Source organism: Lepidochelys kempii, chromosome 15, assembly GCF_965140285.1.
Source record: "Lepidochelys kempii isolate rLepKem1 chromosome 15, rLepKem1.hap1, whole genome shotgun sequence".
Taxonomy (NCBI): domain Eukaryota; kingdom Metazoa; phylum Chordata; order Testudines; family Cheloniidae; genus Lepidochelys; species Lepidochelys kempii.
In genome coordinates this window covers 29,694,695-29,719,713 of record NC_136394.1, presented here as the reverse complement: position 1 = coordinate 29,719,713, position 25,019 = coordinate 29,694,695, and the positions used below count along the sequence as shown (strand labels likewise).

At 45.0% G+C, this 25,019-nt stretch overlaps 1 protein-coding gene across 8 annotated transcripts in view; it reads right to left on the bottom strand.

The window, feature by feature from the left end:
* UBE3B (ubiquitin protein ligase E3B) overlaps positions 1-25,019 on the bottom strand; it is a 36,321-nt gene that overhangs the window by 8,170 nt on the left and 3,132 nt on the right. For all 8 annotated transcript variants that reach the window (XM_073313119.2, XM_073313121.2, XM_073313126.2 and 5 more), the window contains 22 exons: positions 24,853-24,946; positions 23,636-23,805; positions 23,404-23,524; positions 22,161-22,220; positions 21,694-21,798; positions 21,496-21,592; positions 20,814-20,899; positions 18,932-19,014; positions 17,745-17,850; positions 15,966-16,086; positions 12,862-13,039; positions 12,444-12,613; positions 11,467-11,634; positions 9,692-9,863; positions 8,848-8,966; positions 7,893-8,007; positions 7,388-7,487; positions 6,611-6,730; positions 4,153-4,329; positions 3,923-4,033; positions 2,023-2,160; positions 1,144-1,209 (listed from right to left, as the gene is read on the bottom strand). In XM_073313119.2, the coding sequence (XP_073169220.1) occupies positions 1,144-1,209; positions 2,023-2,160; positions 3,923-4,033; positions 4,153-4,329; positions 6,611-6,730; positions 7,388-7,487; positions 7,893-8,007; positions 8,848-8,966; positions 9,692-9,863; positions 11,467-11,634; positions 12,444-12,613; positions 12,862-13,039; positions 15,966-16,086; positions 17,745-17,850; positions 18,932-19,014; positions 20,814-20,899; positions 21,496-21,592; positions 21,694-21,798; positions 22,161-22,220; positions 23,404-23,524; positions 23,636-23,796 (2,574 nt within the window). In that variant the 5' untranslated portion in view covers positions 23,797-23,805; positions 24,853-24,946. The remainder of the gene's footprint in view (positions 1-1,143; positions 1,210-2,022; positions 2,161-3,922; positions 4,034-4,152; positions 4,330-6,610; positions 6,731-7,387; positions 7,488-7,892; positions 8,008-8,847; positions 8,967-9,691; positions 9,864-11,466; positions 11,635-12,443; positions 12,614-12,861; positions 13,040-15,965; positions 16,087-17,744; positions 17,851-18,931; positions 19,015-20,813; positions 20,900-21,495; positions 21,593-21,693; positions 21,799-22,160; positions 22,221-23,403; positions 23,525-23,635; positions 23,806-24,852; positions 24,947-25,019) is intronic.

The window sequence follows — 25,019 nt, the reverse complement described above, 5'->3', positions numbered from 1 at the left end:
AAGGAGCAAGACTGCTTTGCAGTCCTGTTTCCTCTCCATTCCCCTTCACTAATCTTAGGGAAAGGCAAAGTATTGTCAATGAATGTTACTAAACTAAACACGGCGGGCAGCATCACTGCACCACCGGCAGTCCAGTAAGAAGCCGCACTACAAAATCCAGTGCACAGGTTCAAAGTGATTTAAAAAAAACCAAAAACTTTTAACAACTGATATTGTAACCAGTTTTCAACAAACCACCAAAAGGCATGGGTGCAACCTAGTGACCACCATCTCCCTGCCAAATTTCAACTTTCCACCCAAAACTTGCTAAATAAAAAAGTATACAAAGGAAAAAGTCTCTCTTTTTCTACTCGATTGTTTCTTCAAACTGGGGGAATCCTTCTGGATCACACTTTCCAAAATAATTCACTTTCAGACCGGTAACAAGCCTGCCATATTTCAGCCACAGAAGTACAAGGCTAACAAATTTAGAAGCAACTGAAAGTGACCCCTTTGGAGTATCTGCATTACAGATCTGAAACAGCCTGTAAGAATCCAAAGGAGAAGTATAACAGAACAAAGTGCACCTCATGTTATCAAGCAGCTATGCAAACAAAACTTGGAAAAAGTGGTTGATTCTAGACAATCACAAACACCTCTTGGGAAAACACTGAGAATATTCCATGTAGAGTGTACTCTGCAAGCAGGTCAGCTTGCACATGGGTTTCTTTCCTCTGTCTTGCACAAGACACTATCAGGAAAATAAGAACATAATTCCTCAGGAGCCCGTCTGACCCACACTGAGGAATGCTTGAATTCATAATTCTCTATTTGGGGCACGAGAGGCTTTTCCACAGTAATGGACAGTGATGTGTATGGATCACCAGAACTGGTTCCAATCGAAACCTCTTCCTGGAAACATCAGACAGGCAGGCAGAACACACCAGCTGAGCTGGAGTCACTCACTCAGGAGAACTGCTAGAAATTTACAACAAAAGGCTTGAAATCTCCTATCCCAGTCACCAAGGAAACAGGCTGCCTGGGCACAGAAGCCTGCTTGTAACTCTGAGCAGGTCTGAGGAAAGTAATAGAAAGACAGAGAGAGGAGCAGAAAGGAGGCTAAATATGAAGGGGAAAACTAGCACAAAGATGTGCACGGCCTACCTGACCCATCGCATCTTCGTCATAGGAGAGCGTTAAGCCCAAGTCGCTGATATCTCCGTCGTAGCGCTAATGGAATGACAGAGGGGATGAACGGGGATCAGTGCACAACCACTGAGAACAGCAGCTTAGCACTTACAGACTACTCACCCTGTAAGGGATCCTCGCAGGTGCTCTGCACTGAGACAGCGAGGATATGTGACTGTCTCAAGGTAACAGAGGGCGTCAGCGTATGAGCTGGGACTAGAAGGCAGGAATTCCTGGCTCCCAATCCTGTGTTTATATCACTAGAGCACCTTCCCTTCCCTGCTTTACATGGGGCAAGAAATCCCACACCCTCCACTGCCACCTACTTTTAGGCTCCACGTTCACCCCTACAAGTGCACGTATTTTCATAGCTAACATGAGCACTGGCTCACAGGAAGGGGGAATTTACTAGATGCAGGAACCCTAATATTTCTAGCAGCAGTCAGACAGAGAATACCTCTCCTCAACACAGGAGGAACAAAGTGTTTTAGTGTCTGTGGACATTATTAGTACCCAGCTCCTATACAGTGCTGCTCATTCACAGATCTCAATAGGCTTTACAAAGGAAATCACTCATTATCCCCAGTTTACAGATGGGGAAACTGAGGCACAGAGCAAGGCTGTGACTTGCCCAAGGTCACCCAACAGGCTGTGGCAGAACCGGGAACAGAATGCAGCCCTCCCAAGTCCCAGTCCAAGGCTCTAGTCATTAGGACACACTACCTCATTTAAAAGGGCTTTTGGAATTACCCTGACAGGCAAAAAGTTTACATCCACCCCTGCTGGCATCATCATTTGGACCTCTGAGCAGCACGTTACAGTGAAGTGGGGACGCAGGGAACAAATTGCTCAAACCTTAATCGAGGTGAGGTTTTTGTAGAACTCCGAGTCCAGAGAGGGAAGTTCGTCCACAGAGCTGTAAAAGCTACTGTGACGGTGCCCAAGCAGCTGACTCAAGAAGAAGGAAGCAAAGGGAACATCCACCACTATCCCCTGCAATCAACACAAGAGAGAACGTGTGAACACCCCACTTGCACTAGCTACGGGCAATGTCTCTAGCTGCCAGTCCTACAGGACAAACTGCAAGCTTCTGGCTTGTACAGAGGCACAAAGGACAGCTTGGCCACCCAAACAGATCACATCCTCTTAAGAGGCCCACCACTTTGCAGCCCCTTCTCTAACGGATATCTCTGGGATTTGGAAGCATCATCTCATGGGGGGAAAGGTCATGTTCTGCCTTTCTATAAGCTCCTGGCATGGGAAGTTCTCAAAGCACTTTACAAATATTAATGAACCCTCAACAACAGCCCCTTGTGATAAGCAGCAAATACTTTAAAGACCTACTTTAAAGATCAGGAAGTGAGCAGAGAAGTAACATGCTGATGGTGACCCAGTGGGTCACTGATGTAGAAGGGAAGAGAACCCAGGAATCCTGAGTCCCACTGCCTTGCTCTGGACACTGGCCTGAATATACTACTCCAAGCATGGATACAGATTCAGAGAGGCTCTACTCACACCAAAGCCGCTTCTCAAGTGGGTTATGGGGACTTCTCTGTGAGCAGAGCAGATACAGACTACCAGCCCCATGGGACGAACCTGGGACCCTATTCCTCCCCACACCCACGAGCTCCTTGAGAACACGAATCCATCCTGTTCAAAGAGATGGCACTGTGGGTATGGAGATAACGGATGACTACAATGAATGCGTTGGCGTTAATGCAGCGGCTTGAGCCGTTGCCACCTCACCATGCCCAGAAATGAAGAGTGCCATGGGGCGAGACAGGGACATGGCTAAGCGTTCTTCGAGAACTGCAGACATTAGAAGTGGCTTACACCAGTCATCTAACCCTTCCCTCAGCACCCAGCGATTACCTCCCATCTAGTCCCATGCCATTTAGGTGCTTCCACCACTTCTTTTGGGAGATGATTCATTCTCCTCGTATTTAGCTCAAGTTGTCCCTTTAATCCCACCTCTTGGCTTTCACTTTAACTATGAAACACACTCGCTTTTGGCAGCTAGAAAGCAAAAATTTGTTTCCCTCGTGGCTCCATCCTTTGCCAGCTGGCAAACCCCATGGTCTGGGCTGCCTATGGAAAGCAATGCCATGTTACTACTACTCAGCAGTGGATCCCCCAGCAGCAGCAACGGTGGTAGCAGAGGGAGCCCACGTACTCTGACTCTGGCAATTTCTTTTATGTTTTATAGCTACAGAGTTAATTTTTCAGTTGGATATTTAGGCATATTTCACCTACTCACTCCCTTGCCATTGCAGGGGCCTCGGGCACTGGTGGCACCTGTCTCCCCTGATCTCTGCCTGTGGCACACAACGGTTCAGAGTCCCTTGAAGACTAAAATGCCTTGGTTTAACTCATGTCACTGGGCTCAATCTACAGGTACCTGGGTGGAATCCAATGGCCTGAGATATATGGGAGGTCAGATCTCCTGGTCTCCTCTGGCTCTAAACTGCACGAAGCAAGGCCATCAAAGCTGGCATTTTCAGAGGAGGCCAAGGGAGCTGAATGTCCACAGGATTTGGGCACCTAATTCCCTTTGAGAGTCCCAGCCCAACAGGACTATTGCAAGACGGCATTACTCTTATACGTCATTCCTCTAGGACATTCTGCCCCCCTCACCCTGCCGGAGCACACCCACAGAATGCAACACCTGCAGTTTGTCTGCACATCCCCAGGGCTGTGTGCGAGCAATGCTACACCAAAGCGGGAGACATCCACGTGCCGGCCTCCTCTGGCTTACCTCATACACAGCCTTCCCGAGCATTTTGCCCACAAACTCAAAGAGCTGGAGATAGTTCTCGTGGATGTAGGATGTCGGGGATGGATACAGCCTCTCGTCGCCACTGGTCGTCTACACAAACACAATGATGAGACAAGACATCAGTATTGTGAACAACCAGAGCCAGTTTTCACTGGTCATTTCAGACTGGGGGGCAGACAGAGCCTATTTCTACAGCTCAGCATCAGTACCTTAAAGAGGTTGAGTGCAGGGTCAAACACCTTCTTTATGATCTCCTCCAAGAACTCTTTGAAAACACCATCTTGATCAATACCAGCCTCATCGACACCCAGGTCATTCACAAACTTCACTCGGATAACTCCCTTCATGAGGTTCTGGGACAGCGGCCTTAGTTGTTCGTATCCATCCTGCCCAGGTGAGAATTGCCACACATTAGCCATGCAGAAGGACACACAAATGTCTTCACGAACATGCAACACTGACAGGTGTGTGCACTGGGATATAAATGGTATACCGGCATTTTAAGTGGGAGTTCACATCCACAAAGACAGTGGCAAACTCTTGTGTTAATGCCACGGATTTGGGGGTCAGAACATGCCAACCAACACGCCAAGTTTCCTGAACATATTGTTTCATACAAATACTGGAAGGCACCACATCCAGGATTCCTGGGAAGAAATCTGCCTTCTCTTTGAAGCAGCATTTCAGAGATGGGAAAACTCATTGTGCTGTTGTGTGGAAAGGGAAACCATCACAACTAGTATATTATGGTGTATATATACAATTAGAGCTTTACACACCACACACTAGTTACCTATAGAGGCAGCAAGAGGGTAAAGGGGCAAAGGAATAAAGGCCGGAGACAAGAGAATTGAAATGATTATTCAGCAGCTATGCTAAAACTCTTGCTAGACAAATGCAGAGGGTTTTTTTAGTGTAGCACAGCATCAATTACACGTTGTTTTATTGTTCATGCGCTCACTAATAGACAAATAAGAGACTTGTGCCTTCGAGAAAATAGCAAACCCTATATTTAGTGAGATTCTAGCACAAACATGAATTCAACGGAGCATGAAGTAAAGAACCAAAGCAACTGAGTGGGACCGACTGGTCTGGTATGCATGCCCTGGGCCCCTCCCTCCAGGCCTCTGTTCTAGTACATGAAAACATGGACCCTGACACAGGTGAGAGAAATGTGGGGACACAACTAGGTCAGTAATAAATATGTGAGAAAATCACAATTGAAATTGGTAAAAAAAAAAAAAAAAAAAAATCTGTTGGATGAGGAGATCCTGAGCAGAGTGCTCAGCCTGTTACTGCTGGTGAAAGCAAGAGATGCCTCTCCCCCCCGCCAGAATCTAGCACATTTCTGCTGACCCCCATGCTCCGAAGGGGGTATATGCAGCTGCATGACTAGGCAGGCATGTTTTCTCTCTAATAGCAAGCAGAGTTGGACAACTAGCTGCAAACATGTCAACATACACTGGATCACTCAGCAAAGGAGCAATGTGTGTATAGAACACAGATGGCTGTCAAGTCCCAGGGTCTGATCAAGGCATAAAAGGGAAACTTTCACAGTTTGTTACAGTTTAATGGAAAAACAGGCAGCACCGCCAGACTCTCCACTAGGGAAGGAAGAGTTTTAGGTGCCTGAAGGAGCTTTCTAAATAAGATGCATACATGACAGCAAAGAGAATGAGCCCTAATCTGTTTTAAATGGAAATGAGCATAAACAATGCTGATTCCACCTTTCAATCCTGTTGGCCTCTGCAAGTTGTACAAAGCCATGTGTCCGGGGACTCAGCACAGCCTGGGCCTGAGCTCACCATTTCACCCATGGTTGGATATTCTGAGGTACTTATTAGTTAACCTTCAGCCCGGTAAGGAACAGGTCGCTCAGCGCCAGATTCCATCCTATCAAACACATACAGCACCATTTCCCAGCCAGCCCAGAGCCTAGCCTCATCAGATGAAGAGCCGCTGGCTAAGCGAACCCAGGCAAGTTTGAGGTGCTGCTGAGAGGACAAAGGAAGCACTTTGAAGAACTTGCCTCCTCACCCCAGCATCTGTCCTTGGATTGCTATGTCAGCCCGTGGCATTGGGACTCCCCACTACTACTGGATGCCCGAACACCCAAGGTGGCAAAATATGTCCACTCCCATCGGCAACTGGCCAGAAAGTGGTGCTCTATCAGGCCCAGACCTGGGCAAGGTGAGCCACGCATTCAGGAATCTCCACACTCAGTTACTGCAGCTCTTCACATCTAGAATGATCTCCACGCTCACGCCCTTCCCCAACTGTTACAGTAGGAGGCTCATGAGTGCACGAAACAGAACTTCCCAGGAGAGGGGCCTAGGCAGTGGAACTCACAGCCACAAGAATGATCAGGAACCTGACTGCATTCAGAACTGGATACCAACTCATTCCTTGGCCTTAGCTTTCCCTTCAAACACAGGCCGACACAAAACAAACACACACTCAAAATGCTCCTGCAGGCTGGCAAAGAGCAAAAAGAAAGACACTGTTGCTATTTCTGTTGTTAAACATCCACAGATACTATGGCAAGGACCCCACAGAGGTACCTAGGTCAAGATCCGGGCAAGCACTGAACCACACACTCACAGTACAGTCACCAACAAAACCAGGTTCCTGGCTGGTAGATTTGCTTCTGAGGGCTGAGCCACTCACCTCCAGCATGCGTGAGCGGCGGATAGTTATGTGTGTGACGTGAGGGGATGCAGAGCTGGTTTCAACCAGCCCAAGCTTCTCCTTCTCCTTTGTCACCATGTTTCGGAAAAGAAGAACCCTCTAAAAAAAAAAAAAAAAAAAAAAATCCAAGAGAGACCAACAGCGCCAGGGTCATAAATCTCTGCACTGCACCTCGTGAAAGTTATACATGCTGCTCACCCTGGCACATCCCAGAGCCCCCACTCCTGTGAAGAACCCCGTCCACGGGCAGGCTTGTGTGCATACAGCCAGGGAAGGAAGCACTGGGATGTGCCAAGCCTGGGATCCCAGAGCCAGGGCAGGGAGCAGCACAGAGAGTGCAGGGAGAAATACAGTACAGCCCTGTGGGCCCCCCCGGCACCTTCACTCCCCATGGAGAGCCCCGACATCCAGGCTGCAGCCCTGCCCTCCCCTCCCACTCTGCAGCACTGGGACTCCTACATTACCTCCTGTTGGGCAGCCAGTCCCTGGCCATGGGCTGCCTTACACTGCTGTCTCGGGCATGGGCCTTTTGCCTATGGCCAACTTTTGGTTATTAGCAACTTTTTGCTGGGAAATGAGGAATTGCTAATAAGCTGTATCCCCTGTATTTTTAAATGGGCTTTTGGGGTGTGAATTCAGCACTGGAAAACCCTGGAGACTCAAGTCCCTTTCATTCACCCATAGGATGGGCAGTAGCAGGGCAGCCATTCTCCTGGCATACAGCACTCAGAGCCCTCCTGGCCAGGTCTCACTCACGTTCTTGTGGGGGATGACATGCGGGATGTACTGCAAGAGCAGCTGAGCTCGCTTCCTGTCTTTGTCCAGCTCTTGGAAGAGCACACTGGGTTTGAGGTCCCTTAAAAAAGCAAGACATGTATTCAGAGCTCCCTGAGAAACACACAGAGAAAACAGGGCTTGGCAAAATCAGTGGGGATAACATTCTTAAAAGCACCTAAGAGATTTAGGAGCTTAAATCGCTTCTGAAAATGGGATTTGGGTGCTTTTGAAATTTGTACCCTGTACAAGTGATACTGAGAATAATCGCTCTACGAAGAGAGAGAAGCTTCTTCACCAGGGACTTTAAATTAAACAAGGCAAATGCAGCGTAGGGAACAACCCTGGCCTGGTGCTGGCAGGGAGGAACAATAAGGAAGTTCCATGTCTAACAAAGCGACAGAGTCCAAAATGGTCATGACAAGATCTGCTGTGATGAGAAAGCCATACAATTGTACACGACCCGGTACAGGGATCCAGGACTCACTTCCGCAACCAGTGGTCCTCAGGAGCAAAGCGCCGGCGACAGTCTCTTTCATACAAGATCATTAGCCAGCCATGAACAGAATGGAACAACTCCAGCGTCTCTCCTTTGGCATTCTCTACCAAAGAGACAAACACGGAAGTAGCGTTCAGTGTCTCCTACATACCAGTGACTGACATGGAGCAGAGAAGCATGACATGAAGCAGAGAGCCACTCCTTTCCCCAGTACAAACAAAGAGAGCTATGTGTCCTCCACTTCCACTGGCTTTAGGGGAATCAAAGGCTACTGCAACCAGCACCAGCAAAAGGTAAACACACTTAGATCTACACGATCCATACACAGGTATCCAACACTCTTCTTCTGATTCAGCAGATTTACCCCAAAGTTGGAGTATATTCCTCTCTGAAACCTCACAGAGCTGAAGTAGCAGGAACAGTAGTGCTTGACTAGAACCCACGGAATATCAGAAGCAATGTGCACTTAGTGGTCTTAGTCCTCCCCGGCCTTTGATGTGTGATGTAATTCCTGTTTTATACAATCAGCAAGAGAACATATCTCTCTGTTTCTAGCACCAGATTGTCTAGGCTGTACAATTACATGTAACTGCACACACAAACCATGCATTCACTGGATTTGTGCACGTAATTACAGAAGGAAGTACATTAAAGTTTTTGCTTTTGAAGAGATGCAGGTTCTGAAAATGATGTCCCATAAATTCTCACTTTAATAAAACACTGACTGGCTGGTTTTTATACAGTACCCCAATATGGCACAGGTATCTGAACACCTGAATGGGGGATAGTTTCATTTCAAACATCCTAAGATTTTATAACACGTTCTGTTAACAGCATTCAAGTCATACTAGCAAACTGGCTAAAGCCTCTGGATTAAACCATTCATTACTACTTTTTAAAATAATTATCATGGTCCCCTCAATCAAGCTGCTGAAGCACTTACCCACAATTCCATCCCAGATCATCTTAAACACAAAGGAATTCAGGAAAGAGGAGATGGTAACAAGCTCTTCCACTTTGAACGAAATCTGTTCTTCATAGACTTCAATTTCGTCGAGAATTCTGGAGGAGGAAAACAAATGTTGATTTATTTCCCTTTGGAGAGGGCTTTCAGAGAGTGCATTTTGCCTGGCACGTTTAGGGGGCGTTCTCTTTTCTGGTGATGACTAAAACAGGAGCTAAACCCCTAAACCAACAGTATGTATTTACAGATTTTGATCAATATCCGAGTTTAACATAAGATAGCACAAAAAGTCTGAGAAATAAACTACACCCAATACAGTATCACCTTCGGAGAGCTTTTTACCTGTAGATCACAAAGCACTTTAACAAGGTGGGTAAGTAGAATTATCTTCATTTTACAGATGGGAAGACTTTCCACATAGGCAAGGAGGTGGCACAAGGTCACACAGCGAGTGGGTGGTGGAGCTGGGAATAGACCTAAGTGTAAAGGCTCCCAGTGGAGTGTCCTGCCAGCCAGATAATGCCCCTTCTTATAGCATGATATGTGTCTTTGAAGAATTTTCCCTGTGTTTAGATGCAGCTCTTGCACACAAGCATTGAGAAAAAGTATTCCTAAAGCACCTAGTGCTGTAGTACCTAGTTACCTCTCCTGCCACATGTCCTCCCTAACACAACACACTCTTTCAAAGCATGCATTTTTGCTCTTGCATTTTAGTTATCTATATGTAATTACAGCAGCATTTTGGCTCTCCACCCTGGCACTCAAAGAACATTTGATCTGTATATTCAAATTCCATGGAAAGAGCCATCTGCTAGTAACCTACGTGATAAGGTGTCGAGAACAGTCACAAAACAGCATCAGCATAGCCAGCAGTCTCTTGGATTCCTCTGTGTCATTGTTCAAGCATTCCAAGAAGAGTTTTAATCCACCCTGGGGTCCCAGCTCACAGATAAATGCCCACAATTTGGGCAACAGGTCATCAAGATACGTGAGGCCTACAGGAGGGAAAACAAAAGAAAGAAAGCCTTAATACGGCTCTTTTCCCTGCACGCAGGGGAAGATGAATATGACCCGTTGCAGATAGCAGTTTATTTTGTAAAACTATCTACTGCTGAAGAGGAAAGTCACAGTGTTCATGGGTGCAATTCACGTGAACATGTATTCTACAATCACAATGAGACCAGAAGGAAGCCTCTTAACTTGCTAATAATACTTTGCACACCCACGGCACCTTTCAGTTAAAGATTTCACAGCACTGAACAAGCATCAGTTAACTAAGCCTCTTGCAAGGCAGTCGTTATGATCCCTGTTGTACAAATCGGGAAGCAAGGCACAAAGGGCAAGGTCATGCAAGTTGTTCAAGGTCGCAGAGTCAGCGGCAGAGCCAGGAACAGAACCCAGGAGTCTGGACTCCCAGTTTCCTATTCTAGCCACTAGACCAGTGATTGCTTACCACCTCCTCCCTCCTTTCTAGTAAGAGAAATAATTTGTTCTTAATATAACCTAAGATCCCTGTAAGCTGCATGGCTGGGTGGCCGCCCAGTAGGCTATCAAGTGCCACGCAGTTCAGGTGTCCCTCCTCCCATTGCTGTGTGCTGCTCCTGCCCTCTGCCTTAGTGCTGCTCCCAGGAGCCTCCTGCTTGCTGTGCAGAGCGGGAGTGGGAGAAGAGGGATGCTGATGTCAAGGTGTCCCCCTCCCTCCACCCCACCTCCACAGAGCAGGGGACATGACAGGGCTTAGGACAGAGAGAGCTTACTAGCAGCTGCTGCTGCGTCTGAACTTCTGATCTACTTAAAAGGGCAGCGTACTTAAAGTGGGGTCAGGGTACTGAAAGGGACAACATGTGTCTGTCTCACACACACAGTGTGTGTCTCTGTCACACACACACACACACACACAGTCTTTCACACTCACCTCCCAACACATACTTGTATTGTTGTTACTTCTTGATACTTCTTTCAAAGTGTGTTATTTTAGTTTTTTGACTGGTCTATGCATTTCATAATTTTTATTTCTCTCTTACACTTAAATTTAATTCTTTGAGTAGTGAGTTCTAAAACGCTTAACCTGTCCTGGCTGGAGTAATTATCCCTACGGTAACTTTTTAAAAATATACATTATATGTAGGTTTTTGGTTTCTACTGGTGGCGCACATCCGCACATTACCTAGATATGATGCACATAACAAAATTCATTCCACACATGGATGGAAAAAATTAGAGGGAACACTGAATATAACTGAAGCATTCAACAGGATCACCACATAAAGACTGGTATTACTGGGCACTATTCAAAGACATTGAGCCAGATTCACGGTCGATAAGAAGTGACCAGGTTTCACTGGAGCAGAACTTGCTTTCATTTGTATTCTAGAGAGCTAACATTTGATAAAGAAGCAATGAATGCTATTGATCCAGGATAGAATAAGCTTTCCATCCAGCTGGTCAACAAACAGTCCTGTGTAGTAAAACTACCAGCAGAGTCACAGGAATCAGTGAGAGGCACAAGTTCAGATCTTTTTAAAATCGGGGGGGGAAAAAATCTTCTAAGACACTTTGAAGAAAAAAAAAAACCCCACATTCCCGCACACTACTGACCTGTGAGTATCTGCAGCCGGATCTGCGTTAGAGTCGTCAGCGTGGTTTGGTACAGCACACAGATGCTGCACACCTTCTGCACCTCTGCTGAATCCACCCGCTTGCCTCCAACGGGCTTGAGGATGTTGCGAACAGAGGCGGACTTCTGGAAGGCTCGCTTGAAAAGATCTGGTGGGAGATAAAGGGAGACACATGCACACAGGTCTTGGAGACTGAGACATTCATCACCAGGTAAAGTCTTATTCTGGGTCACTGTGCAGCCCCATAACTACGGGGGTTTTAGTAAGGACAGTAACCAGTTAAGTGGGTCATGCCACAGAACTGCAGATTTCAGTGAATTCCCCGTGGCAGAAGGCTTTACAGGAACATTCTCCATTCCATAAACACCAAGACGTTCTCTGGTGACATGGAGATCATTCACAAATCGTTCTCTAGTTTCAAATGTTATCCAAATGTAATAGGAATCAGTAGTTAATATCTAGCACATAACTACAGTAGACTGAGTCAGCACAGTTATAGGGGGTTAGATTGAGAGACTGTGGCCCAGAAATTCCAGAGCTGTAATCCAGACTCTGCCAATGATTCCTTGTGAAACCACGGGAAAGTCACTTAACCTTGCTGTACGACAGTTTCCACCTGTGAAGCTGGGATACTATCCAACCACTCTAAGGTACCGAGACCCCAAGTAACAGGCTGTGTGGTCAGGATTACATTGTGCTTTTCATCTTCAAACCACATGAGAAACAATTCAAACCCTGCTTGGAAATAGGCAAGTGTCCCCAAGAAGATAAGTGACTTGCCAACATCACAGAGTAATCAGAACAGGGATCCGACCCCAGGAAGAACTTGCCTCTAGCTAGGTAATAGCAGGTGCTGCAAAAAACTACTCAAAGCCTTTGACTAAAGTGAACAAAGTCAATCTTCTGCCAGCAAGAGAGAGAAGACAGAGCCCATGCCCTGACCCGTACTGAACTGACTTTTCATGGGAAGGCTGTTCTGTGGGGAAGCAGTTTGCCCCAGCGGATAAGTCGGATCCTGAGTCTCCACCAGCTTCTTGTTGAGAACATCACTGAAGAGGATGCGAATTAGGTGGACTCCCCAGAGATGCTGCAACTGCTTTGTGAGCAGAGGCATGGACTCATTTAACCTAGAAGAAAAAAGTCAGGGGCAAGGGAGAGAAAGAGACAGGTTGTAACAATGGCTTTATCGCCTCTAACAAGCTGCATATGCATGTGGTGTTAAGGTTGTACAATTAAAATACAACTCAGGACATGCAAGGAGTTACAGTGACCACTCTGTCCGTCCTAACAGTGACAGAAGGTACTGCATGTGTAACCTGGTCAAGTTATAAATTAAATCTCAGAGTTACTTGTCTCAGAGATCCTGGTTACTTACCCATAATCCACAGTCTGGGAGAACCAGCCAAGGACAGGGTGCCAGTGCGTGAGGTTGGATTTCTTTTGCGACACATACTTCTGGCAGTAAGAGAGCATGTGAATAAGCACGCTCACAAAGTGAGCAGTCTCGTCCTCGAGCACTTTGTCATTCAAGGAGCCCAGATAAATGAGGTTACCTGAAAAAGAACCAGCAGCAGCCCTTTGAAGAGGAGCGCCATTTGCAAGAGAATTAGTATGACACCTTTACTGGAAATAGAAGGGGGTAGAGATCAGTCTCTCTCCACCACCTCTCCACTTCTCACCAGTGCAGGGCTGTACCCTACCCATCTGCTCCCCAGTGCTCCAGCCAGTCTGTTCATAATCCCCTCCTTGTCTGCGTGTTAATGCAACGCTGACTCAGTGCCTTCAGTAGTGACAGCAGGAAAGGGTAATTGTCAAAATCATCACTATGGGCTGCACCCTGCTCCCACTAAATTCAGTGGCAAAATTCCCCATTGACTTTCATGTTAACTTAGGACCTCTGTGATTCTCCAGTGTCTTAAAACGAATTGGGGGACTGAACGGGTTACAGAAACCAGGCCAAATTCAGGTCTGGCATAAGCAGGTGCAAGTAACAATGAGAGTAATTAACCATTGGAACAACTTTCCAAAGGTTAACAAATTTATTTGAGCTTAACTACTGGTAGCACCTTAGAGACTAACAAATTTATTTGAGCATAAGTACGTGTGGCACAAGTCCTCCTTTTCTTTTTGTGGATACAGACTAACATGGCTGCTACTCTGAAACCTTTCCAAAGGTTGTGATGGATTCTCCATAACTGACCATTTGTAGATCAAGACTGGATGGTTTTCTAAAAGATCTGCTCTAGGAATTCTTTTGGGGAAGCTCTATGGCTTACATAAGAGATCCATCTAGACAACCACAATGGACCCCTCTGGCCTTGGAATCCATAAAAATCTACAAAGTCAATGATGCTCAGTGAATACAGTGTTTTGGAAATGGCCCACCTGATGATCACTTTAGATAAGCTATTACCAGCAGGACAGTGGGGTGGGAGGAGGTATTGTTTCATATTCTCTGTGTATATATAAAGTCTGCTGCAGTTTCCACGATATGCATCTGATGAAGTGAGCTGTAGCTCACGAAAGCTTATGCTCTAATAAATTGGTTAGTCTCTAAGGTGCCACAAGTACTCCTTTTCTTTTTGCGAATACAGACTAACACGGCTGTTACTCTGAAACCTAGTGTTTTCACAGACACTGCCCTCGCTCACACTGGATTTGGATTAAGTCTCAAGAACCATTCCTTAAACAGATTCAGATCCAATTCAGTTGTCCAGTGACCAAAATTTGTCTCTTGCTCTCTGACGGTCGTTCATTGACTCTTTTCATAGCAGTCACTGGTTTCAGCCCAGTTTCCAGCACACACGTCACACACCAAGGTGATACTCTGTGATAGCACAGGAGATCCTCCCATAGCCATCTCATTTGTTTCCCACCAACACTTCATACGCAGCATTATATGAGAGAGAGCACTCCTAACAGTAGCCAGGATAGAGAATTTAGAGGCCATTCATATTCATGAATTACAACAGCTCCTCTAACTATTTCCACAGAGCTGATGTGAGCTCAGCAAGTTTCAGTAGCATTTCCATATAGGCAGGGTAATTTCATGTCTGCTGTATCAGTGTCTAAATGGAAAGCAAACTGAAATTATGATTTCCTGTTAGATCAAAACGACACATCTGTAGGAAGGGGTCTCTTTCTGAACCACCTTTCTCTGTTTCCTGGGTCTCTTAGCATGACCCTCTAGGTTCACTTAGTCCTGCCTCAGCACAGGGGGCTGGACTGGTTGACCTCTTGACGTCCCTCCCAGCCCTACATTTCTACACCTTACATTAAACCTGAAGTTAAGTGTCTTTCCAAACACACATGGCACAAGCGGTTTTAGAAACCACCCAAATGAGTCAAATCAGGAAATGTTGGACTTTAAAATCCAGAGTCCTTGACCCCAAGAGAGGAATTCAGATTTCACTCAAAGCAAAGAAAGACTCTTAAATTTCTCTTCTGTTGTGGAATATGCTCAGATTCCGGACACATGCTTGTAGGAGCAGAATTTTGTAATTGTACTATAAAAATTAATGTATAATTTGATTTCTCCTGCCAGTCACCCTTTTTAAATAGCAAAAAGGAATGACCCTCTGGGACTATGGGATTCTGTTTCCCATACCCATTACAAATCGGGCCCTTTTAGTTCTTTGTTTTAAGGTTTCGTTAGTAAAAGACAGAATCCTGTATTGTGTCTATATTAAGTAAATTAAAAAAATGTTGAAGGCCTGGGCCTCAATGTGAACTGTTTTGGTTATAAAATTTAGCAAGGTTTAATTTACAAAGTCGTTTTGCTCAATATAAAATACTGCTGTTTGTATTCTCAAAGGTCTTTATAAAAAACAGTTTGTGTAAATAAAAAATGCATGCATCCAAAAAAAAAAAAAAAAAGGTGTAAAGGCCATTGTCGAAACCAAATAATCAGGGGAAAAAAATAAAAAAATTTAACAAACTTATGAAAGCCAAAAAATCATCAATGCGCATCCATAACTAAGGGAAAGTAGACTGATGACCCTAAGGTGGAGGCTGGCACCCCTAAAAACAAAACAATTAATTAAATCAAAAGGACAAAATGGCTCTCTCAAAGGTGCTTTAAAATGTACCATCAATCTTAACATAAAAAAATAACACCAATTAAAAAGTAACCGGTCACAAACTAACACACCAAAATCCATAAACTTCAACAAACAAAAAAACACTATAAAAACAGGGTGCTTTGCCACGGGACTTTGGGTTCGTCTTGCCACTACTCCAAAAGCATCGGAACGCGACCGACAAAGCCTGGCTCCCTTCTGCGACCAATCTGGCTGGCCACTAAATTAATCCAAAAACTCTGGACTGGTAACTATAAACATCGACTGGCGGAACTATGTGCATGGTTTGTGTGTGTAACTAAAAAGCATATGCTAACTGCTGTATTCTCAATAAATGCGGCGTTTTGCCTTCTCCGCTATAAAAAACTCTTGGGTGCTTTGTATAGCATAACATACTTACCCAATAAACAAAGAGTATGGCTTCCTTCTAAACACACGCAGACATCTCGGCACTGAGCCTCACGACTTAAAAATAAGATGAATTTGCGGAAAAGGTCATGGGATTCTATCACTGCCAGACGCTGAAAAACAGAATTGTTTTTAAATGATTGTGAAGTTGCAAGTTAAACGAACAGAGCGTCACACAAAAGCAGCTAGACCTGACACATCATCAGCAATTCGGGGTGTCTGTACATTCCAGTGAGCAATCACTGCGTTCAGGGGCTGCACAGGCTTCATGCCAAAGAATCACTTTAAAGAAGAGATCTCACAAGATCACAGGCATGTGGGGCCTGCCACAGGGGAGATCTGCAGGTGAACTGGGCATATTCGAACCAGTCGTAAGGATAACCTTCACCTGTCCTGAGTCTATGGCAGTTAAATGCCTGCATCCCCTGGAATTCACCAGCATGCTGTGAAAGGGAGCAGACAAACCACACGGTATTAGTGGGCAGTATATCACTGCTCAGTGAAGATCCCTCTCTCTGTGATAGATGATTTTGCAGCTCTTTGTTCACTCGCTCCCCAGTCAGAAATCACCATGGGGATGGAAGGACAAGGACACAAAAAATAAAATGTCCAGACTAAAAATAAAGAGAAGCCAAGGAGCCTCAGGTCACACACACAGCTGAACACATTAAGTAATAATTTACATCTAAAACTGTGCCACTTGCAGTTTCTCTAAACCATAGCGATGTCCAGAGTTGAGCGGATAAATCTCCATAACAATGTCCTATTCATCTGCATGCCCAGCTGAGCTGGAGGACGCTCTGCATTTATCAGTTGTTGCCACAGTATCTTATCTGGTAGGAAATGTGCACAGCACTCTAAATACCAACACAAAGCAAACCACTCCAACGGCTGCGAAAACAAAGACTTAAACCAGTTCTGAAAAACCAGCAAAAACAACACTCTGGCTTATTGTTATTTAATATTTGTATTATGGGAGCACCTAGTGGTACCATGAGATGTGGTTAAGGTGCATAACTACAAACGGGAAGATCACGGGTTCAAGTCTTGCTTGATCTCACACCAAAAGGCTGCCTCCAGTTCACGCAGCTGCAGAATGGGTACCTGATCCATCGGGTTAGGGTTGTCAAGGTGGTTGGATGTGATGCTGGCCATGTCACACCCTTATGTACCACAGGCTATGAAACTGATGTGCCTTGAGAGCATCAGCCCAATGAGCCATTGGCATGGTGGGAAGATTGACAAGAGGCTCCAATAGAAAATTGGGGCTTGGGTGTGCTAGGCACTCTGTAAGAGTCTCTGTCCCAAAGAGTACATGGTATACATACGACATTTTACAAATGGGGAAACTGAGATATGGAACAATTAAGTCATGCAGGGAGCCAGTGTCTGAGCCAGAAAAAGAGGCTAGATCTCCAGGGTCCTAATCCAAAGCATTAACTACAAGAGCATCCTTCCTGTCTGTTCTAGGGCTCTCCATGCCACTGCAGTTCAAGCTGTGCACAATTCTACTGAGCTCACTGAGGATCCTGTTGCAGACAGAATACTAAAACAGCTATACCAGCTTCCACAGCATTAGAAACCCAGGCTATGAAGGATGGGGAGGAACGTGTTTCCATTAGAAAAGGATTACATTTTACTGTCAACTTTTAAGAGGCTGATCTAACTCTTTACTCGCCATTATTTGTAACTGTACAGTTGCTGATGACTAATTACAGCATATTTGATGTGCCAAAGGGCTCAGGATTCTGTGATGGAGTAGCCCACGTACCTCAGGTGTTAGCGTAGCAAGGTGAGTCACGATAGCAGGCACTGACATGATATGGATCAGGAATGATCGCAAGAGATTGTCAGAAAACTGAGCAGCAACCACAGGGCTGAAGAGAGAAAAAAAAATACTTCAAACCTCAAGCTTTGTGTTTCCTAAGACATGCAGCCTTTCTATCAGAGAGTTTCAGAACTGGCTGATGCTTCTGTTCTCATTAAAGAGGTCAGTTTGAAAAGAATCAGCCCCCTATGGCTTCTGCTATCATGGCGATTTAGCAACATCCATCATGACCCCAGGGAATCAAAGAAAGCCAGGGGCAGGAGGCAATGTGGAGTCTTATTCCATAATACACAGCACCTCCCATGTCTCTAAAGAGCTCCATAAACGCTAACTAGATTAAACCTCACCACACTCCCATGAAGTAGATAAATAAGTAGTTCCCATTTACTCAGGCAAAGCTTAAGTGACCGATTCAAGACCAGTTTGAGTCTGGGGCAGGGTCAGAAATCACTCTACTCTTGCTGGAATGATCATCAGAAAATCAGATGTGAGCCTGTCCCATGATCCCAGAAATGATACTTATGGAAGGAAACCAGTTCAGAAAGTTAGCTCATGGAAGTCTTTAGGAATGCTCCTTGGGCACTGTGGTCTGACACCAAGTCAACTTCCCATGAAGAGATCTGGGCTTTGCAGATCTGAGTTTGGATTGTGCCTGGACTTTATTTTGAAATGCAGGGGGGTGTTTCTAGCTAGTCCCTCTTTGGGGGACACAATTTACACATGCAAATTGAAGTGTGAGCACAGATCTGATCATCTGCACCTCTACCTGACAGGCATCCATAAGTATGTAGTTAGAGGTGCACTGGCAGTTCATTGTGAGATGCAAATCACACTTGCAGAAAGAAGGCCCATTCCTTCAGATTATTTACCCAACACAGAAATACAGCATTCCAAGTCTAACCCCACAACTGATGTTTACAACGGATTTATAAACACTTAATTTTAGGGGTACAGAGTAGGAAAAAAATCAAGCCCTCCACCTAAATTAGCATCATGCACTAATACGACAAACTCACAGACAGATACAAAGAGAGAAACACAATGAGAAACTGGCAGGGCAAGAGGTCTTCAGACAGACACTAAAAGCAGCTTTGACTACATATCACCCCAAGCTGCTTTTGCTGCCTTACCGCAATGCAAGAGAAAAGATTGCAGTTAAAGTGCCTTTGGACAGGGATGGTCTGGATCTTGCCAAGCCATTTGTTAGCAAAATCTGAAAAGAAAATTGCAACTTTGGTTAGAGAAAGAATCCAACTGTGTTCTTGAAGGGCACTGTCACTTTCAAGAGATATAAAAAGAAATTAGAGAGAGTGCTGCTTTAATGTGGTTGTTACAAGTCACTGGCCTGGATCAGAGCGTTTCTGTTCCAGGTACTGGCAGCACAGAGAAACTGCATTCAAAGAGGTTTGCTATGATCACACTTGCCAATTTAATAGGGCCTTTCTTCAGAGGGTCTCAAGGCCCTTTATAATCCATAAGCAAGCCTTGCAACAACCCTCTGAAAGACAGGCGCCCCCCCCCCCCCCCCCCATTTTACAGATGGAAAAAAGTGAGGCACAGAACAGCAAAGAAAACTGCCTAAAATCACACACAAATTCAATGTCAGGGCTGGGAACAGAATTCAAGACTCCTGACTCCTAGTTCTGTATTTTAACCAGCTGCACTGCACTGCACTGCTGCCTTCCATCTCCTAATGAGATGATGAAATGGAATTTAGATTAAATATTGCTCATGGAAAGGAAGGGAGGGGGAGTTTTTTTGGTTTACCGACTGACGCTCTGGACCTTGGCGGAACACCCAGCACCCCCATGTTCATCCTTGTAAAATGATTGTGTGGCATCCAATGCAAAGTTTGTCATGCCAGCCGTCTTCAGAAGGCTCATGATGCACTGAGCATTGTTGTTACAGTAATGTTACAGGTTATCATTTCATGTATGCAGTTATTAGGCTGAAAATGTGTCCTCATGGCTTAAAGTAAGCCCAGGCAAAAACTCTCCAAGAGCAGAGAGGCAGTTCACACCTAATCAGGACAAGTATGGGACAAACCCAGCCCAGCCTCACAGGAACAAAGGACGCTGGCCTAGGCAGCAACAAAAGAATCTGTTAGTCTCTCGAGGGACTCACCCCCCTTCCTTTGGTCAGTTTGGAACTGCGATGAGGTAATGCTCACCTGACTCTGCAGGGGGCGGAAAAGCCAAGAGGGAAGAAAGGACATGATAAAAGGGAGAGACATTTGCCATGCTCTCTCTCTCTTCCACCTATATCTACAGACACCACCACCACCAAGCAACTGAAGCGCTGATCAAAGGAGAGGGCCTGGCTAAAGAGCAACCAGCCAGTCTGTGGTGAGAAGCATCTAAGTTTGTAAGGACATTGAAAGTGTTAAGATCAGCTTAGAATGCGTTTTGCTTTTATTTCATTTGACCAAATCTGACTTGTTATGTTTTGGCTTATAATCACTTAAAATCTATCTTTATAGTTAATACATCTGTTTGTTTATTTTACCTGAAGCAGTGCGTTTGGTTTGAAGCATGACAGAAGCTCCCCTTGGGATAACAGGCCTGGTACATATCTATTTCTTTGTTAAATTGACAAACTCATACAAACTTGCAGTGTCCAGCAGGCATAACTGGACACTGCAAGACGGAGGTTCCTAGGTTATGTCTGGGACCGGAGATATTGGCTAGTGTCATTTGGTTGCAAGTAGCTGGGAGCAGCTTACATGCCAGAGGCTGTGCGTGGACAGCCCAGGAGGGGGGTTCTCACAGCAGAGCATAGTAAGGCTGGCTCCCAGAGTCAAGGACTGGAGTGACCAAGCAGATCACCGGTCTGGATAACACCAGAGGGAAACGTCACACCGACCATAAGCAAAGTATTCTCAGAGGGAGTCACTGCCAATACATGCCCAACCCAAGCATGAAACAACACGTCTGGAGAATCTTAGAATTTAGTTAAGGCAGAAAGCACTGCAGGGTTTGAAAAGCATATCAACTATTATAATCACAAACAAACCTGCAGCACAGAATAAAATCCCTTCTGATTGAGATGTCCCATGATATTTGCACAGATGTGGTTCATGGCAGGTCGCAGGGTTTCTCCTGCGAGGACAAAATAATGACATTTCTGAGAATTATTTTTGTGTCATATAATCTATATGAACTGTAGTCCTACATTGTGAATTATGACAAACTTCTATTAACACCTTCATTCCCAGACACATCGTAACCCTACACAAAACACTGAGTTTAGTAGCTTTTGGGGATATTTTAGACACTGAAATTGAATTTAAATAGCATGTTTAGAGTTTTTTCAGTTGACTTCCATAAGACTTCTTCAGGGTCAATCTTTTCATGAGTACAATTAAAGAAGATATTTTTGATGGATTCAAGAGAGCTGGAAGTCATCATACCCTTACATCAAGGAAGCTTTTGATCCACATGACAATGGAGCATTATGAGAGAGCAGCACTAGTGATTGAACTATTATGATCTTAGGGGGAAGTCTCCTCTCTGATCCACAGTATGGATCTCTGTTGCTCAGTCTGCACAGAACGAATCATATAGCTTGGCAGTGCATACGAGAGAAGAAAAATATTCCCTTTCTGCAGCCCAAGCCAGAAGACTTTAAAACAAAGAGAAAGAAGAAAGGTCTGGATTGGTGGCTACAACAGGGTTTTGGAAAGAGCCACACAGACCTTTTCCCCGAAGTATTTTCCACGTGGAAGTGTCTGTGAACGTAACAAGCATCGTGAGGTGCAAAGTGACCAGTTTCGAGTCTTGTAGGATGTCAGGCTGGAATAACAAGAACATCAACATTAATAAATCAAGTCTACAATACTAAAAAGTGTGAAACCACAAGAAACACAGAACTAAAACCAATGAAAGATTTTTACCTTAAGCTGTTTGAGAAACTCACAGCAAAACCACAAGATGTCCTTGATCTGTTTGATCCACAAGAGTGTAAGATCCTTAGAAAGTGCTAGTGACACATACCACACCTACAGGCAAAGAACAGGAGAAATTTGTGGTAACTTTTTCTGTTCTGTTGCTTTTCCAGAAGCAGTGTAATAAAACTACTTCCACAGGCCACGCAGATCCCAGCACTGGACCAGAATTACCCCGCCCCCGGTAATGACTAGGTCAGCTGTAAATTGTACCATGCGGGAAATGCTCTTTTGACCCTTGTGGATCCATGTAGCTATCCTGGGTTCTTCTATGGGGTTTATCAACATATAAAAACAATCCACCATGGAATATAAGTGACACGTGAGTGTCTCTCACTCTTGATATTTCAGATCAGTGAACTTTTAAAAAAAATAAACCTAAATCCTTAATCCCCTTACAAAGTTGACCTGCTGACCTTGGGCTCATTCTCAACATCCATACTATTCAGGATACAGCGACACAACTTTTCAAGCCTCTGTAAAGAAAGCGAGATATGTTAGTGTACTTCCCATGCCCCACAAGTACAGTCAGTTACTTGGGAAAAACTGTTAAAAAACGCATATTACGGGAAATAAAGGCCTTCCACCCTAGAAGCAACTGAAGCTCCGCTGAGACCAGCAGCTTGTCTTTGGCAGTGGTGGCCAATACCGGTGGGCTAAGAGGAAGGAAAAACCCATTGATATATATAATTGCTCCCTTTTAGATTACAGATTGAGTTTGATTACATTTGCCTTGCTTGCAAGTTACCCAGTGAGACTCCCAACCACTCTAAGCTCTATGACATCACTCCCACACGGGACAGGAATTTCAGGATTCTCAGGAAGCAGAACGGAAAAGAATCCAGAGTACTCCTTGGCCTCAGAAGGGATCCGTTTACTCCTAGGGTGACACTTCAATGATGTAATTAGTTACCGTAACACAGGGGCCAAACAACATTGTGGCACCAAGGACTGGTGGGGGAGGAGAGCAAACATGCCTGGAGCTCTGGGAACTGTATGTCACACTAAGTATACATTTACAATCAGATATAAGTACTACAACAACATTTGATGTACTTATATTTCTCTTGACAGAACAGAAATTGCTCGGGAAAGAGGCAACTGGGAACAACATACAGCTGAACAGATTTAATACAAGTTAACATGGCCACTCACCCTCACAGTGCCTTTTACCCTGACTGGCTTTCACAACTCCCCTGGGAGGCACGTATTAATATTATCTCAATTTTGCAGATGGAAAGACTGAAGCTGGGCTATTAGGGCTTTGTCTTCACTGCAAAGTTAACTCAGGCTCTTATTTGAGTGTTGCCCCTAACCAGAGTCCAAGGAACACACACAACCCTCTGCTTGAGTGTGATGGTGCTTTACACCAGAGCTAGCTGGCCCATCGGGTGCGTTAGTAAATGACTTGCTCAAATTAACTGAGTGTCAGAGCCAGGACTAAACACTCGGGAGTTCTCGACTCTCAGTCCTGCTGTCTCCCCGCTGTCCTCACCATGGCATTACAAGACAAAAGGAGCTGCAGGTCACGCTCTGAACCCTCCATGTTGTAACAACCCATTTGACAAGCCAAGTAACAGTTCATATATATTAAACATATAGAATACATTTTTAATCTGAGGGGGGGGGGGGGGAAATGTGTCACAGCAGCAGCTTTACCTCTTTGTCCTCTTTAATTCTGAAAATAAACAGCAGTTTCCTGGAAATTTTGAAGATGGAAAGTGCACTTCTTTTACTGGGAGCAGATTCATTTATTTCAAAGAAATCCTCCACTTCTCTCCTGGGAAGGAGGAGGAATCAAATGTTGAGCGTTTTAAAAAGCCACAGTCATCTACAGAAAGAGCTCAGTTCGCAACAAGCAACAAAGCCCGCGGGGTGGAATTTCACACACCTGATCTCCCTCTGCAGCCTGCATCGACAAAGAAACCTCCTGATCAGGGCTTGGATCTGAATGGCGGCTCTCTCTCTCTCTTTCAGCTCTCTCCGCTCCTCACGGGCCTGACGCGCTTTATCGAGGAACTGGGCTTTGGACGACTGTGCTGTACCGAACATTTTTGCAACCTTCCACAAAGATGAGATCGGGGAGAGAAAGAAGGTGTTACCTGGATGTTAGAATACATGCAGCAAGTGTGTTTAGGGAGTTGGGAGTGATATGGACACAACATATAGCCCCAGGGCAGGTGTGCATGAAGGGGCAATTCCCTACATCGCTCCAAGAGACCGGCTTTGGTTGGTTTGGACAGGCTATGTCCGCCTTTAGACAGAGGAAATGACGTGTCCACAGAACACAGAGCATGAGATAGAGAAAAATGGGGCCCCAAAGTACAACACACATGGGGTACCAAAAGTGCGACATGTCAGCAGCAGAGTTAAGGGGAAAACAAGAACAGGACTGGTACCAGAACTCCATCAGCCAGCACATTTGCCTCTCCTACTTCCAAATCTCCGCCTCACCCCCACCGGCTTGTCATGTTCCCACATCAGCTTTCATTAGAGTCTATAGAGAATTCTGAAGGGCAGGGGAACAAGGGTGGATAACAACAGAACTGTCTAAAATAAAAATAAAGGAGGTGATGGAAGGACCCAGTTTGTCCAAGTGGAATTACCCCAGTTTAGACCATGAAACAGCTGTCAAGCATGTTGGGAACCTCCCAGTGTCCCCTTTGGTAAATGGGGACTATATAGCATCTTTCTTTGTAGGAAACTTCCCCATTACCTCCCCAATTCATGGCCCTGTAGTGGGTTGACCTGTCCTTCTAGTGAGGGAAGGCTGGAGGCTAGTCCTTCCAGAAAGCCACTTTTGGTAGGGATAAGGTCACTCATGACCCTAAATGTGCTGCTTCCACCATGCTCCCAGCCAAGGAAGAAAGAGGCTGAAACAGGTCCTGAACTCAGCTACCTCAACGTGATAGAATGTTGCTCTGCCCCTATACCATCTAGACTGGCCCACTCTATTGCATCTGTGACAGACGAATTGCTTGGTAAATATTTAGAGACAGTTTCAATATTTATGGAGCCTTCAAAGCTAAGATGCATTTGATGCGTACATTTCTACTGTGTGAATATTAAAGGCAAAGAATTTTTATAAAAACTTTACACAAAACTCACCTGAGGATTTGCTTCTGAAGAAGAAACTGATACTCATCCATATACAAACATGATCCACATCTGCTCTGACTTCAAATATAGTCTCCCTTTGTCTCTGTAGAGACAAACCAATCAATTCTAGATACTGTGGGGGACTATTAATTTCATTTGTTGTTCTAGATGTCTTT